This window comes from Anopheles funestus, chromosome 3RL (assembly GCF_943734845.2).
Source record: "Anopheles funestus chromosome 3RL, idAnoFuneDA-416_04, whole genome shotgun sequence".
Taxonomy (NCBI): domain Eukaryota; kingdom Metazoa; phylum Arthropoda; class Insecta; order Diptera; family Culicidae; genus Anopheles; species Anopheles funestus.
Genome location: NC_064599.1, coordinates 14,452,485 through 14,471,193, shown reverse-complemented (window position 1 = coordinate 14,471,193; position 18,709 = coordinate 14,452,485). Strand labels below are relative to the sequence as shown.

General features: G+C 43.8%; 2 protein-coding genes across 2 annotated transcripts; both read left to right on the top strand.

Annotated features, from left to right (window-relative positions):
* Positions 1-241: 241 nt before the first annotated feature.
* LOC125767144 (fatty acyl-CoA reductase wat-like) lies at positions 242-2,174 on the top strand. The gene is made up of 4 exons (XM_049433443.1): positions 242-478; positions 548-887; positions 951-1,209; positions 1,289-2,174. Exons 1-4 carry the CDS (start codon positions 357-359, stop codon positions 2,110-2,112), a joined length of 1,545 nt encoding a protein of 514 aa, XP_049289400.1. The 5' UTR covers positions 242-356; the 3' UTR covers positions 2,113-2,174.
* An 827-nt stretch (positions 2,175-3,001) lies between these two features.
* On the top strand, positions 3,002-5,112 carry LOC125767143 (fatty acyl-CoA reductase wat-like). Its single transcript, XM_049433442.1, has 4 exons — positions 3,002-3,281; positions 3,345-3,684; positions 3,755-4,013; positions 4,075-5,112. Exons 1-4 carry the CDS (start codon positions 3,157-3,159, stop codon positions 4,908-4,910), a joined length of 1,560 nt encoding a protein of 519 aa, XP_049289399.1. The 5' UTR covers positions 3,002-3,156; the 3' UTR covers positions 4,911-5,112.
* Positions 5,113-18,709: the final 13,597 nt, after the last annotated feature.

The following is an 18,709-nucleotide window of genomic DNA, read 5'->3' as shown; positions in this document are numbered from 1 at the left end:
AATAGAGTTTTTGTTAGCGCGCCCTTCTCGACCCATCGTTCGCGCCGGCGTGTGTTCTAGTGCTTGACAGACTTCACAGCCCTTCCTCACGCATGCTTAAGCAGTTTGTTCGGGAGACCTAATTAAAACGAACAAAACAAACACATAGCCGCACACCTTCAACGCGAAATGTACGTCACGGAGCTGTAACCTTTTTACAATTCGGCCGAGGTCTGTAATTAATTACGGTGAAAAACACTTCAAATTGTCCGCGTGCGTCCGAACCTCCATCAGTAATTGTTCGATAAGCGTGGCGACAAGTATCGGAACGTAGAGATCACTTCCGAGGACTTACGCAACTAATCACCGCCATCAGCATGAGCTTGCAAGAGTTCCAAGAAAACCATTCCCCTGTAAAGGAATTTTACGAGGGAAAAACGATTTTCCTCACCGGTGGAAGTGGATTTTTGGGAAAGCTGTTTATTGAAAAATGGATCAAGTATGTGTGGAGTGGTATCAAGTCCGTGTGTGTATCATTTTGCGATATATCATTTTGTCACTCCTGTAGATGTGGTGTGCGAGAGGTGCTTCTACTGATGCGCTCCAAAAAAGGCATTAGCCCAGAGGAACGTCTAAAAGCACTGCTGAAGAAGGAAGCAGTGTTTGTGAGCTACCAGCAGCAGCCAGAGCTCTACCTGTCAAAGTTGAAGGTAATCGATGGAGACATCAGCAAACCAGGGCTAGCGATCAGTAACGACGATATGGAATACGTGATCAAACACACCAACATCATTCTACATTCAGCAGCAGATGTACGTTTGAACGAATCGATGAAAGAATCCGTGGAGACGAACGTTCGCGGTACGGATCATTTGTTAAAGATCGCGGAAAGGTGTACGAATCTTGAGGTGGGTATTGAGTCTAGCTTCCATGGTAAGTGATCACTTAGCTTCGTGTGATTTATTGGGCAGGTTTTCGTGCATGTATCGAGTTCATTCTCGCAGTGCATTTATGAGACGGTGGAAGAAAAATTCTACACCCCCCGCATCGATCCGCTGGAAATGATCAAGTTGGTGGAAAATCAACCACGGCTGGAGGAGTTGGAAGCTATATCGAGAAAGATCGTTGAACCATGGCCGAACACGTACTCGTTCACGAAAGCTCTCGCCGAAGAAGTTGTGCGACGGTCCAGATCCAAGTTACCGGTTGCGATCGTACGTCCTTCAATTGGTAAGAAAAAAAAAATTGGGGAATACAATCTGTTCGTATGCATCCAATGATATTATGAGAAATTGTGTCATCTCACCAGTTACCTCAACGTACGCTGATCCGATACCAGGATGGACGGATAACTTTTACGGCTTCAACGGTGTAGTGAGCGGTGCCGGTACGGGTGTACTAAGAATCTTTCACATTCGCGACGAATATAAAGCCAACATTATTCCGGCGGATATAGTGATTAATGGTACGTTGGTAGCGGCATACTACGCGGCCAAACATCCCCAGGAAGAGAACGTGTTTAACTGCACTATGGATGAGAACCATACGACCTGGGGCGATATTCGGAACGATTGCCTTTCGCAGAAGGGCGTGGTGGCGGTGAAGAAGTCTCTCTGGATACCAACCTACAACACGACGCGATATTACTACGTGGCTAGCTTTTTGCAGATCTTCTATCACCTCATTCCGGCGGTATTTTTCGATCTGATAATGCGTCTCCGTGGAGAAAAGCCACAAGTCTTGCGTCTGTACAGGACGGTGCACCGGTTCGCCGACGTACTGCGGTTCTTCACGAACAATCAGTTCCGATTCGCCACCAGCCGTATGCGGCACGTGCTGGATGGGATGGAGATTGTCGATCGGTACCTTTTTCCGTGCGACATGAAATCGGTGGTTTGGAGCAAGTTCGGTGTAAATCACATCCGCGGGTGTCGGGTGTATTTACTAAATGAGTCCTGGGATACGAATACTGAAGCGCTTAAGATCCATAAACGACGTCAGCTGATACATTGGGCCATGCTGGGTGTGATCTACACGTTCTTTGTACTGGTCGCGCTAAGGTTACTCGAAGCAGCCGGTGTGCCAGATTTAAGAACCTTCTTGGGCTGCACGGAATTCGGTCCCATTTATTAAAATGAGTTGGATTGCCCTTGTGCTTACAAAGTAATAAATTTTCTCTAACTATCTTAATTAAATTGTGTTTTTTTCCCTTCACAATTCATTTCCTTACCGATTAGTTATGCGAATCACAGTGTTGTTAAACATGCTTTGTATTTTAGTTTTACTTTTAATGTTTATATTAAATGCGCAGAACGTTCGATTTGCAATGCACTGTACGGTTTCTTGAACCGGAAGGTTATTCTGCCATTGGACTTGATGCATGCTAATTAACGGGAAGGAACATCGGGTGCGTAAACGGCTGTTAGTGTTTTGACCCCCAAACTTTTGCTTAAAACGTAACAACATACGTACCGTGCTTCGTGTTTAGAATGGCCATGTGAAAGGTAATGTGGAGTATCGATGACATGGGGTTGTTTTGTATTATATAACTAACGTTTGCATCATATGTTTTGAAAAAGTACACACAGCAGCGCTTTACTACACTTGCTTCTGTTCGTGTGATTTTAAAATTACTCTTTGTTATGTAATGCAAGGTGGATTGAGAGATTTCTTTAACTATAACGTTTACAATTCATTTCAGCAAAATATAACTAATATAACTGTAACAGAGATTGCCTTTCAACAAAAAATTTTCTCAACTTTTATTGTAATTTAAAGAAAGTGAACTAAAATATTTATTGAAAATACCAGACGCATGGTAAAGAAGTAGAAAATATTGGTTTTTAATCCATAAATTTGCACGGAATAAATTGAAAGTAGTGCAAAACTACACATTTGTCACCTTACCACCAGCTTTAGCTTCATGGTGTTCGTAAACACACGTTTGTTCACCGTTTAACAATTCCAAATGAAGGAAAAAACAAAGAATGTTAATGAACTAAACTGCGGAAAAACGACGGTGGCTTATAATTAAACTTTAAACATTGGTCACAGTGCACTTTTGGTTGCAGTTGCAGTCTGCTCCAGCAATTCCGGTAGTTGCATTTAGTGCGCCCGAACGCAACAAAGCTTTGTGCGGTTCCGTCTCAAATCCGTGTGCTGTGCTGCCCGTCAACAATGGTGAGTTTGGAAGAGTTTCGTGCGTACCGTTCACCGCTGAAAGATTTCTACGCCGGAAAATATGTACTGCTTACCGGTGGTAGTGGATTTCTAGGGAAGCTTTTGATAGAGAAGCTAATCAAGTGAGTTGCTCGATGCACTAGGCGGTGGGCAATAATTTAACGTCCGCTGTTTGTTAACTTCAGATGCAACGTGGCGGAAATACTGTTAATTCTTCGCCGGAAGAAAGGGCTGAGTCCTGCCGACCGGTTGGAGCAACTGCTCGGCAAGGAACCGGTGTTCGTGAACTACGCGAAGGATCCGGAGCTGTATCTGTCGAAGATACGGCTAATCGAAGGTGACATCAGTGAGGTTGGAGTCGGTATCGGTAATGATGATCTCGAGTATATTTACGAGCGTACAAACATTATCGTTCACGCTGCTGCCGATGTACGGTTTGACGAATCGCTCAAAGAGTCGATTCAAACGAATGTGCGCGGCACGCAAGAGATGCTGATGATTGCCGAAAAGTGTCGAAATCTGGAGGTTAGTGGTAGGACTCCTTCAGCTTTAGACGGAAAAAATAAACCCTTCTGCCGTGTTGGTATCTCCTTAGATATTCACCTACATATCAACGGCCTTTTCGCACTGCGTGTTAGGCGTTATCGAGGAAAAGTTTTACGAACCTCCGCTGGATCCAACCGTTCTAATTAAAGTGGCGGAAAAAGAGGACGATTCCGATAACTTTGAGGTACTTTCTAAGAAGATCATCAAACCATGGCCGAATACGTATGCATTTACCAAATCTCTCTCGGAAGAGATAGTGCGGCGTTACAAAACCAAGCTTCCGGTAGCAATCATTAGGCCCTCTATTAGTAAGAGTTACGAGTTAAGAGGTGCAACCAGAGTTAGTGAAGAGCTGTAATTCTTTTTCAGTTACAACAACCATGGAAGATCCAATTCCCGGCTGGACGGATAACCTGTACGGTTTCAATGGAGTCGTTTGTGGCGCTGCAACCGGTGTGCTGCGAATATTTCACATCCACATGCACTATAAGGCCAGTATAGTGCCGGCAGATACAGTCGTCAACTCAACACTAGCCGTCACCTGGTATTCGGCCAACCACCGCGATGAGGAAAATGTGTTCAATTGTACTACCGACGATAATCCGGTCAGCTGGCATGAAACTCAGCTACAGCTGGAGGAATGGAAAGATCGTATCCCGTTCGATAAATCCCTATGGATTACGACCTACAACACGACACGCTTCAAGCTGGTGGCGGACATTTTGTCCATCTTCTATCACTTGATACCAGCGTTCTTTTTCGATGCCGCGCTGAAACTGCGCGGCCAAAAACCTCAGGTACTGAAACTTTACCGAAAGGTGCATCGATTCTCCGCGGTGTTGCGCTTCTTCACCAACAACGAGTGGTGCTTCCGTACTGGGCGTATGCGTCGCGTCCTGAACGCAATGGCGTCCGAGGATCAGCAGTTTTTTCCCTGCGATGCAAAAGCAATCCAGTGGAACGATTTTCTAGACCACCAGATAAAAGGGCTGCGGCTGTACCTGATGCGTGATCCGTGGAGTACCGTGGAGAAATCGCTAAGGCGCCACCGGCTGCGAATCTTTATACACTGGTGTTTGATTGGAGTTCTGTACGCCGGTTTGTTGTGCGTGGTCGTAAAATTGTTGCATGCATATGGGTTAATTGATTTTGAGGGTTTGCGGGAAAACAGTGTTGAGGAGTGTTTGGCAGAGGAAGTTGTTTGAAGAAACGAATGGTTGAGGTATTGTAGGATGATCAAAGATTTTAGTCATCAGGAGTAAATGATATAGGGTTATGTTTGCTGTAGTTAAGTTAATATCTACATCATCTACATGTGATAATTCGCACATTCGCACATCACTCCTATTATATCTGTGGTAAATGAAACAAAGCCTTTAATAAAACAACTAACTGAATCATTCTGTATTCTTTGGGGTTCATTTAGACCGGAATAATTTATTTACCCAAATTTCCTCGTCAGTAATGGTGCGAACATGGTTTGAAATTTATTTTAATGTATCATTCGTCATGTTATCGGGCCCTGAAAGATAAAACAACAGCTCAAGACGGCATCTGATTGCCGCAACATTTTAACAAGTATTACTTTTCTCGTTGTTTTTTTTTGCTTTTGCTTTTGTTTTGCGCTGACAACAAAATGACCGTAAAATTTGATGCCAGCCAAAGGGACTTTTCATTTCCGACTCCGGCGTGTTGGTCAAAATGCGTGAGTATGTTACTTAACAGTCGTTGCAGCAAGCAAGTAGCAAAAAGAGAGGAAAAGTTTCCCCGTAGCGAAATGCAGCTGAACACGACCGGGAACCGGCCCGTATGTATCAGGCCCAGTGCCCAAAACACAGTTGTCATTATCGCTTCTGTGCTCCGTACGCTTCTGTCTGGAGCACTTTTTTTTGGTTGGGGCAACATAAATGATATGTTTGGGTTTTATTTTTCACGGTCATAAAATGACGAATGACGCTGAGTGGACGGTGTGGGACGAAAATTATCCTTTTGCTGCGATGATATAAAATCTAAATCAACCACAGACAACCACTTCTCGGATTGGCCGAAGAGTACGTTAGTAGGAGTAAAGGAACAAAGGTAGGGGGGGGGGGAGGGGGGATTGGTGGACTTGGGGGGGTGGAACATTGTAAGAGGAAAAGCACGAGGAAGTTAATGATAGCTGTAATTGGCATACGGCGACGATAAACAGGTCGAAATTGTTAAACGTGGATTGAAGCAATTGAAGGTCAAGATCAGAACAGCCAACCATTGGAGGAAAAAAAAGTTGTTTCAAATGAATGATAAATAAAAAAACCGTTTTATAGAACAAACGAACAGAATAGAAAGAAAAAAAAAGCGAGAAAGAGTGGTATGTGTCATAAGGCAACAATTTAATGAGTTTTATTGAAGTATAAAAATTACGTGCAACGTTAGAAAAAAAATATTATTTTGTCGCGACAAGCTACACACTGGGGCAACAGCAAACCGTAGACGAGATGCAAAATCGTCTTCGTCGGTCTGCGCCTCCATTGCAAACCGCACCGGTAGGAAAAAAAGGTGTAACATTTCCGAGCGATGTAAAGAAGGCGAAAGGCGTTAGAAAAAGTTGCCAGACGCACGGACCGTAGTTGCCGTCCCCGAGCCGTGTACCCTGCGCTAGAACACAACCCGACGGTGTGGTGTTGGGTTTTGGGTCTGGGCTTCTGGGGTCTCAATGCGCAGAAGGTTAGATACGATGCGAAACCAGATCGCTGTTCGGTGGGCTCGCCGTCTCGCCGAACCATGTCTGGTTGTGTTCGTTCGGATGGGGGGAATTCTTCGGGGGGGGAGGGGATTGGTTTGTGCCGGCGGCTGACGGTGAGTGCACCGATGTCTGGACAGGTCTGGACAGTCTGGGCCCCGGTTCGAGCGTCGATTAATCAACGACAACCAAACCGTCTGGCTGTCTGGCAGACTTATTGGACTCGGCTGACGAGTTACGCGCGCGCACAACACATAGGCCCGAGCGACTCCAAACCGGGCCCGTAAGGAGTCGCTAAAAAGGGATGCACACGGAGAAGGGTGAGAACCGTGGTTATGCAAGCGAGACACTGTGCGCTGAGACACGCAGTCGCGGATGCACAATGCACACGAGGAAGAACGTGCGCTGGTCCGGAGTAAAGCGCTAATCAATGAGCCGCAAAGCAGCACCCACTGCACGGGCGCGGACGGTTCGGGTGGACGGAGGCGATCATGGCACAGCTTGCAGTAGAAGATGGAGATGCAACACACGACGGTCCGGGCGAAGGTTTTAAGTGATTTCGCACACCTCTCACAGCACAGACACTTGTGCACGTACGTGTCCCGGTATCTTTGCGAACCGCAAGGTTTTGTTTCGTATTTTATGTTATTCGTTATGCTGATGTTATCTGCCGTTGGTAAAATGGTCACTTTTTTTTTGGGGAGCACCTTAAGGGAATCTTATGCCGTAATCGCCACAGCCAGACCAGCCGTAAGTTGCAGACTGGTGGCACACTAAAAAAAAAAGCGTAACAAAACAATAAAATATGATTTTTATGCATCCATTCTAAGGACTCGCACGGATGGGAGTCGTTTTGCTCCCTTCAGGTTTTATGTTTGGTGGTGCGGTGGGCGTTTTTCTTAACCCCCAAAACCACCTTTCGAACGTTTGCGCACATAAAAGGCAACACACGCGAACCTGACTGCAATTGTGGCGAAATGATGATCGGCGAGAGCACACCGCGTACAGCTTCTGGTGCCTATACGCAGCGCAGAACGGCAGCTATCGTCTACCGATTCAGCTGCAACTTGTTCGCCGACGTACAATTCACAGTGTAACCGGAACACGGTCCACCGCAGTGGGCACCGGGAAGAGAATGGAAATTAATTTGTACGCCCAAAGTGGGCGTTCTGCTGCAGTTTTGATTTGTTGCAATTCGTTTTGTTGCGTGTTTTTTTGTTGTTTGTTTGTGGTTTTGTTATGGTCATCCCGGTACAGATATGTGCACACGCTAGTTTGGCTCACTTTTGTCTCTTGCATCTTCACCAGCATTCGTTTCGTTTCGTACATTTTAATGCTTTTCTTAGGGTGCATCTTTTATGCAACATATCGATGGTAGATGTTGCAGTGCAGTAGCTGCTTCGTCTGGCTGATAAATTTGTTTTGACTGGAGCACTACGCAAACGAGACATCAATTGCAATTGTTAATGTTAATGAGATTTTGTTTCTGCGCTGCTTTCGCGCTCGTCTGCCCCTTCCCGGTGTTTCTGGCAGCAGTTTTATTAGGAGCAGGTTTGATTGTCTGTACACGTAAGGTTTTTTTTTGGGATTTTATATACATACCTTCAAGGCTTTCAATTTGAAGCGTATTTAATAATTTAAATTTGAAAGACTAAAAATATTGTGGACTATCATGTGAACTTGTATAAAATGCCAAATATTCAATGAATTTTTATACATATTACTAATGATTTTTATCATTTTTAGCGCAAAGAGAATTATATTCAAATTTTGTTCTCTACTTTGAATGCTCCTATTCGGAGAATGCCAAACTTCGATCGAAATTGTTTAATTTATTTAAAAAATCTTTGATTTTAAACGAATACCGTTAATGTTTGAAAGATCCTTTATTATTTTTTTTGTTATGTTAGTAAAAATGGACTATTTAAATAGTAAAGCAATATTTTGTGAGTCATTTTCTCTCTCTCTCTTCTCGGCATATGGACCTCTAAGGTCATGCCGGCCTTTTCTGGCTTAATAGAATTATTTTTACCACTTAGCCGGATAGTGAGTCCTTGCTACGGAGGAACGGTCCGAATGGGATTTGATCCCCGGTAATGCCGCATGGACTGGCGCCTTTTATCACAAACACGGCCGAACCGCCGGTATTTTATAAGTAGAACAAAGAATAGCAATTTATTCGAAATGGTGCTTAGGAAGTAAAAAAATGGAAGTGAAATATATCTAAAAAAAATTATAGAACTGATTCAAACAAAATAAACCGCTTCAATCTCGATTGTAGAAAAGCTTTATACTACACATAGGAATGTAAGCCGAAGCATTGCAATTTGACGTTATCCTTCTTTTATGTTCGTCTAGTAGATCTTGCGTTCACTTTATTTCACTTGCCCAATGTAGGTCAAACTGATATCAACAATGTCTGTATCCGTTTTCCAGTATTCACGGTTCCGTAGTTATGTCACACGTCAATACGTACGCGCTGGTAGCCATCGCTACATCAGAATAGCATCTTTCCAACAAGAAGCAATCCAACGAAAGCCGCAAGCAAAGCAAGCAAGGGGAACACAAACGCTTTAGAGGACCAAACAGAACAAAACAACAGCAACAACAACAAAAAAACCCAGACCTAACCACTAAATCTCAACGTCGAAAAGACGTGGTTTGTGCTGTGGTTGCATCTCCGAAATTGGAACGATGCATCCACGCGTGCCCGCATGCTTCCCCAGAGTCGCCTATTGCCCTAGTGAGACCGAATTCTGCGGTACCCTCGATTCGCCCTATAAATCGGGTTCTAAGCCAACGGCGACAAACGGCAAACGGACGGTGGCGACAGCGTGGCAAACTTTGTCACAAAAGCAAACAGAGAATCGCGCGGTCGAGACGGTCGCAACAACGTGCCTGGGCGGTAGCGTGGAACTGGGCGGGTGACAACTTTAGAAGCAAAATCATTACCGTCTGTCTGGTGGCTGCATTAAAGATTGTGTGTGGCTGGATGCAGCTCGTGTATGGGAGCGCGAAAAAGGACATCGACGAACGCCGACACGCAAGCAATGAAAAATAAAAAAAAATAAAACTTCACCACCCCGATTGGGGCTGGGTGTAAGCGGGGAATGGAGCAGTAGCGATGAGAAGCTCCCCGAAGTGCGGGGCACTTCTTTTTGCAGCATATGAGCGTCTATGCATTCTAAATAAATTGACGGCTGGTTACGTCGCCGCAAATCGTGCTGTTCGTCGCAAACATTTACAACTTCCCCCCTTCTCCCGCCTGGTATCCCTTCCACCCCCCCCCCTCCGCTCGCACTATTCCCCTCTTATTCCAGTAGCATCGAAATCGCTTAGTCTCATTTCCTTATAAAATTTCAAACTGTGTCACTTTGCAACCTATAAAGCCAGCACCACTCCCGCGTCTTCGCACCGCCTAATGTAACCATCTACCAACGGGTGCAGGAACCGATTCGTTCGTGCGCCACACTATATGCCGGCAAGGAAAGATAATCCTGACACCGGTTGAAGCAGAGGGCGCGGGTTTCGCTTATCGTCTCGGAGGGATACGCTTTTGGTTGTTGTTTTGCATTAGCGAGCCGGCACATATTGCCGTCTACAATGCTACTGGGTCACGTTTGTAAGGCGAGTGGTTTGTTTGTGTGGTTTTCGTTTCACCCCGGCGTTGTTGCCTATCGAAGCCGATTGATGCATTTCAATACGCCAAAGTGTTTTCGATGGATATTCCGATGTATCTTTTGTTGAGGTTTAGAAAACCTTGGATTCTTTGGATTTTTGTTGAACTTATTGAACTATCAGGTTATTATTGAATTTTGAGGAGTAAGAGCATGTACTATTATATTGTAGAGTTTTGTTCTTTTTAAGATAATTTTCTTTGAACTATATGCTACTAAAATGTTGGACGATATAATCTTGAAGTTGTTAGTACTGTTAGAGTAAGTAATTGACCTACTTTTAAGTAGAAACTTCTGCTGATACTAACCAAACATTCTACGATTTTCACAGATTGCCGATCTCCGTAAAATGCAACGACGCTGGACAAAACACCAGGATATACTCCGTTACGGCTTTCATAATATATGGACGAGATCCTGTTACTGATCTCGTTACTGATGCACATTTATGCAATAGAGGTGACACACTGACGATCAGAATGGTCGTTGTCGAGGGTGGACCTTCTGTTTTTACTTCTGCATGTCTGAAAATTTTGCACTTCACTAGGTTGGAATTCTTAACGGAATGCAAATGTACCTTCTTGGGACAACGTTTGGAGCAAGTTGACGTACACACAGCTCCAGGGTGTCCGTAACTAGACGCAGAGTGGCACAGGAAAAGGGCGTCAAATGTTGCAATGGCGATCATACCTATTCTGGCCATTTTCTTCTCCTCAGACTTTCTTCTTCACATCCCACTTTTACACGTAGGGAGTGTCTACCTTACGAGCCCTTTTTTGTGATTCCACCGGCTGAGGAAGAATTTAGCACACACACACAGACACTCGGAGGTCGACCTGTCTGTGACCATCTTCGTAAGGTGAATATTTGCTTGCGGCAGCAGAGATAAGGTGCACTTTCCGGCTACAGACCAGGGCGTTGCGAAGAATGCAACACCCAGGCAGAAAGGAAGTAGTGCTGCACTTCCGAGACACATCGAAGACGATGCCGGGTTTTGTTGTCCAGTGTTACTTTACTGTGTGTGTGTGTGGTGGGTATATGTTTTTTCCATAAATGCTTTATTTGCTTACTCGTGCTGTCTGATCGTTTTCCCACCCCATTTGTTCGAATGCGTCCATTCAGAAGCGCAGCATAGGGCGCAGACGGTCTACGGTTGGATGATGCATTCGTGATTTAAATTTGCATTCAGTCGCTGGTGGATAAAAAGTGTGTTAGTAACATTTAGAAAGATGTCCCCTCGGGATTTTTTTGCCAACCCTTCGTTTGAAGGGGTATTTGTAATGTCGATCTCTTCTTCTGCTTGGTGTTTGATAAATTTAATTCACTTTATGTCAGTTGTTGTGTTGGGCGGTAGATTATGTAATCATATTACGTTTGCAGAGTAATAGGACACGGCTGTTGTGAACTGGAGTGTACCAACATTTGCGCGACGCAATACAATTTAGAACTCACAAATGACGTATCGCATTGCGGAAACGCTCGACTTTAGCGTGAAGGTACGTACGTACGTCTAGCCATTGGGAAGCATAGTCTTGGAAGAAATGGTAGAGTTGGCAGAATTCGGAACTGCACTCATGAACAAGCGCCAACAGGGTGCGGCGCCAGCAAGGAGAGTGTTTTCAAGGACGGTTCGAATGCGTTTGTAAAATGATTCTTTGTTGTTTCCGTTTATATGATCCTCATTCTTTATGATTGCTAAATACAGCATTATTTTTCTATTAATTAATTACTTTATTTAAGGGGCGGCCCGGTGGTGCATGTGAAAAACGGCGCCCGTCCACACGGCAGGGACCGGGTTCAAATCCCATCCGGACCGTCTCCCCGTACCATGGACTGACTATCCTGCTACGTGGTAAAATAAGTCTTGATACGGCCAGGCCGTTCTAACCGAGCAAAAAAAAAAAAAAATTACTTTATTTATTTATTTATTTCTTTTTTAATTCTAGAAGAATTTAAACTGAAAAAAATATGTTAAAAAAAATTTAAAAATTAAGAATTTTCACTAAATGTTCAGAAAACTGACGTCAAAAAAACTGTAATAAAGGCAAAAACGTGTAAAAATAGCCAAGGACTTTTAGTACAACAAATAAATAAGAAGAATAGTTCACGAAAGAATTCATGAAATATGAACTTTCTTTGAAAAGGCAAGGGCATGTAAACCGTTCTTCCAAAGTTACATATGAGATATTCAAAATTTAAGCATTAATTATGCAAAATTAGCCTTTTATAAGGTTTCAAAACAATCTCTTCCATTTGTATTTGTAATTTATGTGCCTTTGCACCATTTTTTTATCCTTTACCCAAATAAAGAAAACCCAACTCATCCTTTATATTAATGGCAGTTGCAAAACAACACATCATCACTTTTTGGCAATCAAAACTGTTCCTGTGTCTGTTTGATTTTTTTGCTTCTTTTCTTATCTTTTTATTTCCTTCTGCTGGTACATCGCCAGCCACAGTTCCGTCACATTACACCATATGTGGAGGAAATTTCCGGTTATTCATTACCTTGCACTTTGGCAATTTCGAATGCAAAGCTGCACCTTCCAGATGGACGGTGCAAAATGAAGCTGTCCAAAATCACTTTTTGGCAGTAAAATATCACCCATTTCCAATTACGCCCGGGCACGATGTGCAACGAAATGAATGAACACGTTTTGGGACGCTGTTACGGATGCAAACATGGGAAAAAAAATCCCTCCTTAAAAGGAAAATCGGACCAGATTGGTTAGCAGCTAACTGGGCAAGGTACGCAAAGTAACGAAAACGAAAAAAAAACACGAAATATGATGCTCAAAAACACTTGTCGTTTCACTTTCCATCTTTTTCCCGAACCGGGGGATCGTACTGGGAATGGGATGGTTCTGACTAATTATGTTAACTTTTGGCGATTTGCTCATCGTTGCTCCGGTTTTTTTTGTTTGTTATTTTCTTTAAGTGGATATGCATCTAGAGAAGGTTGAGTTGATTTTCCGGTTTTTAATGCCCTGACCTGTACGTCATCACATGTGTAATGTTTGCAGCCCGTTTCTGGGGGTTTTTTTTTGGTCATTCATGCACGATGTGCACGCTTTTTTTGGGAATTTGTTTTTGGGGTCTCGGCCACGGCCAGTAGCCGGCCGGATGCCAAAATTGGACACAATACCGGTAGGGCGAGTGCTCGTGCTGCGTATTGGCTACCGAACCAACCTGTTTCGTCATCAGCACGTTTGTTTTTTTTTTCTCTCTCTCTCTCGCTTTTGGCACCACACCAAACCCCATTTCGCCGAAGGTAATGAGCCACAGGGCACAGGTGTTGCGTCGTAGCACAGTTGAAGGACAAACGGTGAACCAGACGGCTGGTTAAAGCTGAACCGATGATCATGATGGTACCGCGTGTCGTAGCACTATATAATTGACTCATCCCATCGGTCGGGAGGGCTTTCTTTCCAGACAGCATACATTTTGCATCAAAACCAAGCACAGAAAACATGCGACGCATAGGTTAGGGTACATTAGCATACACACTACATTCCACCGAATAGCGCTACACGCTGTAATCGAGCTTTGTACCAAAAAGCTAAAACCAAACAAACAACATTATCCTTGCAAATGGTGGATCTACGATGTAGCTCAGGTGATCGCAGGATGAAATTCCACACCAGCAGGATGATTTGAATTACGAGGTCAAGTCACCTTTATCATCGCAGCCAGACAGCAGTTGGAGGTGATGTTTTTCTTTTCGCCTCCGCTTCCTTCAGCATCTCGATTGGAAAGTCAAATCCAAACGCTACGGTTATCCTTCATCCGACAAAAAAAAAACAAAAAATGGCTAGACAATCGTCTAATTTCAATGTTACACTCTAGTCAGACTAGAATGATAGATTGAAAGGTGGAAAATCCGCATGCTACAGACGAAAGTCATTATTCAACTACGGTATGTTGCGATTACCAAGTGACCATCTTTGTATAAAATTCGGTAGCAGAATATTCATCGATCGATCGCCGTCTAGACAGTTGGCAGTTGGTAGTAGAATTTTAATTCCGACAGCAGATCAGTAGTAAATTTTTTTCTCCCCTATCTATTCCTAAGTAGATTGTTGATTCCAAAATGGGAAGTTCAATGTGCAGAACAGCACATGTGTTTGTCTATTTAGAAAGTTTTTTTTTTCTTAGGTTCTGGATGCGACCGATCGATGCGCAGTACTTACATAATGTACGCGCTGTCTGTCAGGTTTACGATTGCGACGTAAAAGCATATTCAAGATGCGGAGGGTTGCATTTATTAAGTTAAAGTATGGTGGAGGTAATATTTTACCTTGAACCACAGATTCAAGACATTAAATGGTTTTAGTTGCATCCCTCGTTAGTGTCAAATTCGATACAAATTCAAACGTAGCCTAAATACTGATGAAGATAACCGACACGATACACCAGGAACCAAAGCTCCACTTACAGAACCGGAACACAAAGCGCCTAAGTTTACTCAAAATCCCTGCTAAGTTTGGAAGCGTGCCACAGACCGTAGAGTGTTCACACTTTCGGACGCAACATTGTAAGTTGCATCGTGTGGCATCCTGCCGCAAACGAGTATGTAATTGGACCGTTTCGCTAAGCGAGACGTACTTGTAACGATGCCTCACCCAGTTCCCATCCCATCCAAAAGCAGAATAGATCGTAGACATTTAATCCAATCAACGTGACCGAGACACACCGGGTCGGGCGGAATTGTTGAATGATTCTTCCAATCCTCCGGCACGGCACCCCGCACCAGCTCTGTTTACATTGATCAAGACATGCATGTCAAAGCTATTAATTGTGCGTGCGGTCCAAATCCGACGGATGTAATGGAGACGCTCGGTACTCCACGGCAACAACTTCGCTACCTGTTTGCGCGCTAGAAAATGTTGAACGCTATGGGCTAAGGGAGACGGAACATGCTGCGGTTATTCACACATTTTCTTCGTCTGCCGTTGTCGTTCCGTTGGGGTCGCGACACAGTGGGAGCTACTTTCTATCAACTGACGCGATTGCTTTGCCTTCTCATAAGCTAATGGAGCACGAAATTATACCAAATAACCCGGCCGGCTGTTTGGGGGGAGGAAGTAAGTCACGGAGCAGGATGAGCTGTTCGTTTGCGTCTGTTCTAAGATGAAATCTGTAAGATGAGGCGACTGGAAAGGCCTAGGTCGTTAGAAACAAATCGGGCAAACACACTAGAGACTGCGGTGCGGTGTAGCGTGCGTCTGAGCGTACCCAGAGCAAGGAACGGTGGCAGACACGGCACAGATCCGACCAGATGCCGATGTCCTATGATGATGGCCGTCTGATGGTAGGATGGTAGCACGTGGAACACGGCGGTGGGCCTTTGCGACGGGTGATAACTATGCAAATCGAGCGGCCAATTTCTATTAGTTCACTTCTCTAGTAGGCAGTGTCAGTGAACTTGTTGAACCGGGACGAGTTCATTGCTATCAACTTATTTTGACTGACTGATTTTATTTGCCTGTTTTGTGGTGTCTGTGTCCGTTTGAGACGCCGAAAATATGGCGTGTATCGTTTTGCTGGAATCTAGGATAAGGTTCAAAATCGTACGAAGATTTTTTGGTTTCGAAAGACTTCTTCTCCTTTGAAAGAAAAGCAATTTTTTATCTTACAAGTTCTTTAGAATTCCTCACAATATTTAACAGACTTGAGGATTTAAAAATTAAAAAATATATATATTTTTTCATAAAAATGCATCGAATAGACATCTGTTGCTTTTTTGTATTTATTGTTTGAGAAATTCAAACTTTAATTATAACATTTTTGTGTTTTGTTATTAAAACATTGATAGCTTTCTAAAGCTTGCCGAAAGTTGCTAGTGCATAACATAGTGCTTGCACTAGCAGCACATTTGTCAGCCATGAAATGATGTTTAATAGAAAAATATGCGCGGTCACTGCCACTTGGAACATACGGCACAACCAATTAGATCTGTTATGCTATGTCGCCGTGCCTATAGCGTGCCGTAGCTATTGTCGGCTAGGTCGGGGCAAACATCATAACATCATCTCCCCCATAGAACCGTCGCTAGACGAAGACGGACATAACTCTGGTGCGCAGCGAAAGCAGCGGAATAGGCGGAATAGAGGCTGAAGTGTGAAACTTCAATCCCAGCGAGTGACAAATGCCGTTGTCTAGGCGTCAGGGAACGTAGACAACCGCGCAGACATTGGTGATCAAATTGGAACTGGTGGTCGGCTCTAGGTTCTTGTCCCGCATTTCCCTGCACCGCTTGCCACTAACCGTTGCCGAACCTTTTGGTAACCTTGAAAAGGAGTCTGGCTGAGTGCTGGAGCAGTGGATCAACCGGGGTTCTTGCGGTACCACCAATACGCGATCTGTGTCCTACGCAACGAGACAGCGTTCGAGACGGATCTAGCCGGTCTAGGTATGGTAGACTAAGCCTGAAGCTGTAGTGTGTCTCGCAGACGCAAATAATAGACCTAGACGATCGCCGTAGACGAGGGTCAGTAAATCTTGTCTATTTTACTATTGGAACGGTTTTGGGGCCTGGGGTCATATTTTGACGCGGAACGATCGCCGCATGTGATCAAGAATGTCGTACGGTGAAATGAATACGTCGAGTCCCGTCCGGCACGCATGTTTCGTGCGCGGAACGAATGGAGTAGTAATCGTGGAGAAATTACTTGCACCGAAAGTGGGGGGATGCGTATCGCACCGTGGCAGACGCATTGGATCCAACCGTTTCTTATTCTTATGATACGGGCTTTTTTGGAGATGATTAAACAAATCAACGTGTGACTGTGCTGATTCGCGTTTTTTCTTTGGGCATCTTTCTAGCCCGGGTGTTTTGATTTGTGGACATTGAAAAATTGTGCGTATCTTGGGCCTGGTTCAATTTTGGTCGGGTTTTTGTGCGTTAAGTGCGCCTTCCGGTTAGTGTGTTAGGGGTATAATACTATCCAACCATCATGCGTTTCGTGCGTGCAAAAAACACCGGCGATCGGTAACGGTCAATTGAAATGGTAACGGGCCAGCCAGTTTGCAGGACGCTAGACGAAAAACATTGTAATCCACTAATCGGCGGCCGTCGAGCCGCCGGGCAGTATCGCAATTGGTTGCGACTAATGATGAAATATTTGCTATTTCCTGTTGTTGTTTGGTTCAGCGCCCACCGGCGGTGCCGGGCTGGGAAATGTTTGCCGCGAATGTCTTATCATTTGCTCCTAGACGTATCGCATAATCAGGGTGAGAATGGGCACCGCTGCCCGTACGGGATATGGACGTTTCGTCTAGGAGCAAGTGATGGTAACTGACCGGTAACCCGGAACGGAAAGGGGCCGCGCAAGTGATCACTAAATATTTTGCAGACGAATTAGGATTGCAAAGTGAGTCGGAACGTTCTCACGGGATGACAACTGTGCTCATGAATATGGCGGACGGGACCGGTGTCGTCGGCTCCTTGTTTATTGCGGCTTGGAATATATTTTCGTCTAAAGGCAGCACTGTAACTGCTTCACCGACTTTTCCGTCTGGGTCGTCTGGAACGGTCTGTCACGTGTCTTAAATCGCTCCAGCCAACGGAACGAGGTCGACGGTTTACTACATCCGATTGTTAATTTTCCTGTAGAACGTAGGAAAAACCATGAATCCAACGCATTATTATTAGAGCGTGCAGAATATTTTTTTCATGTGCGTAAATTTTTTTAATTTTTGATAATACGAAGTATGTTGGTTACACCGAACGATTGGTTGGTCGTTGACGCCTCCGCATAAGACGAAACCGTCCACGCCCCTATTTGTGGTTGCCATATTTTCTTCGCTTCTTTACAGTAGATATCATGACTGTGAGTCTGCTACTGTTTCGTTTTCAAAATATAATCACCGTTCGAAGCATAACGATTTCAACTCCGAATATTCCGAATATTTTATAATAGACGTACCAGGTCGTTATGTTCGCAACTTTAGTTGCAATAATTTTTTGTTACAATTTCTAATCCTTGAGGGTATAAGCTTTTTTTATCACATTGTCAAATCTTAAATTTTAGAAATTTAAAATTTGATCCTAAAGAAATTTAGGTGTTTAGAAATTTAGAAAGTTTTATCAATATAAATATTTTTTCGTGTATTATATCCAAATTTGTGAATATTTTAAAGATGGGTGGTATTATGTATCATTTAAAAACTGACTAGAAATTACAACGATAATCAAATTTTGTTAGCAATATATTATGAGCTGTAATCTATAAAAAAGAATATTAAATTCATAGCTTATACGAGGCCTTGTAAAGTAAATAACAATTACTGGATCACATCTTATATAGTATAAACTGAAACTTTCTGAAACAGGGACTGACTATGTGGCTATGCGATAGCGATAAGCTTGTTAAACTATTATACGACCTAACCAGGCTCATGGAGAGCCGAAAAAAAAACACTCAATGAATTCTTAAGTCAAGGAGAAAATTTTTCATATGTTTTCAGATTAAAAAGGCGGTGGCGAATTGTTTAAAATTGTACAAAAATTTCACCTCCATCGGTAAAAAGATAGTATTGCGCGGGAAGATAAATTTTTGAGCGCGATCTCAGCTGCACCAACTGTCATTTGCATCACTGTGCA

Bases quoted from the DNA above. Each gene is read 5' to 3' on its own strand.
- LOC125767144 (XM_049433443.1), top strand. From the start codon at position 357: ATGAGCTTGCAAGAGTTCCAAGAAAACCATTCCCCTGTAAAGGAATTT. The intron at 479-547 runs GTATGTGTGGAG...TCACTCCTGTAG, and splicing joins TTTATTGAAAAATGGATCAA to ATGTGGTGTGCGAGAGGTGC. The intron at 1,210-1,288 runs GTAAGAAAAAAA...TCATCTCACCAG, and splicing joins GATCGTACGTCCTTCAATTG to TTACCTCAACGTACGCTGAT.
- LOC125767143 (XM_049433442.1), top strand. From the start codon at position 3,157: ATGGTGAGTTTGGAAGAGTTTCGTGCGTACCGTTCACCGCTGAAAGAT. The intron at 3,282-3,344 runs GTGAGTTGCTCG...TGTTAACTTCAG, and splicing joins TTGATAGAGAAGCTAATCAA to ATGCAACGTGGCGGAAATAC. The intron at 4,014-4,074 runs GTAAGAGTTACG...ATTCTTTTTCAG, and splicing joins AATCATTAGGCCCTCTATTA to TTACAACAACCATGGAAGAT.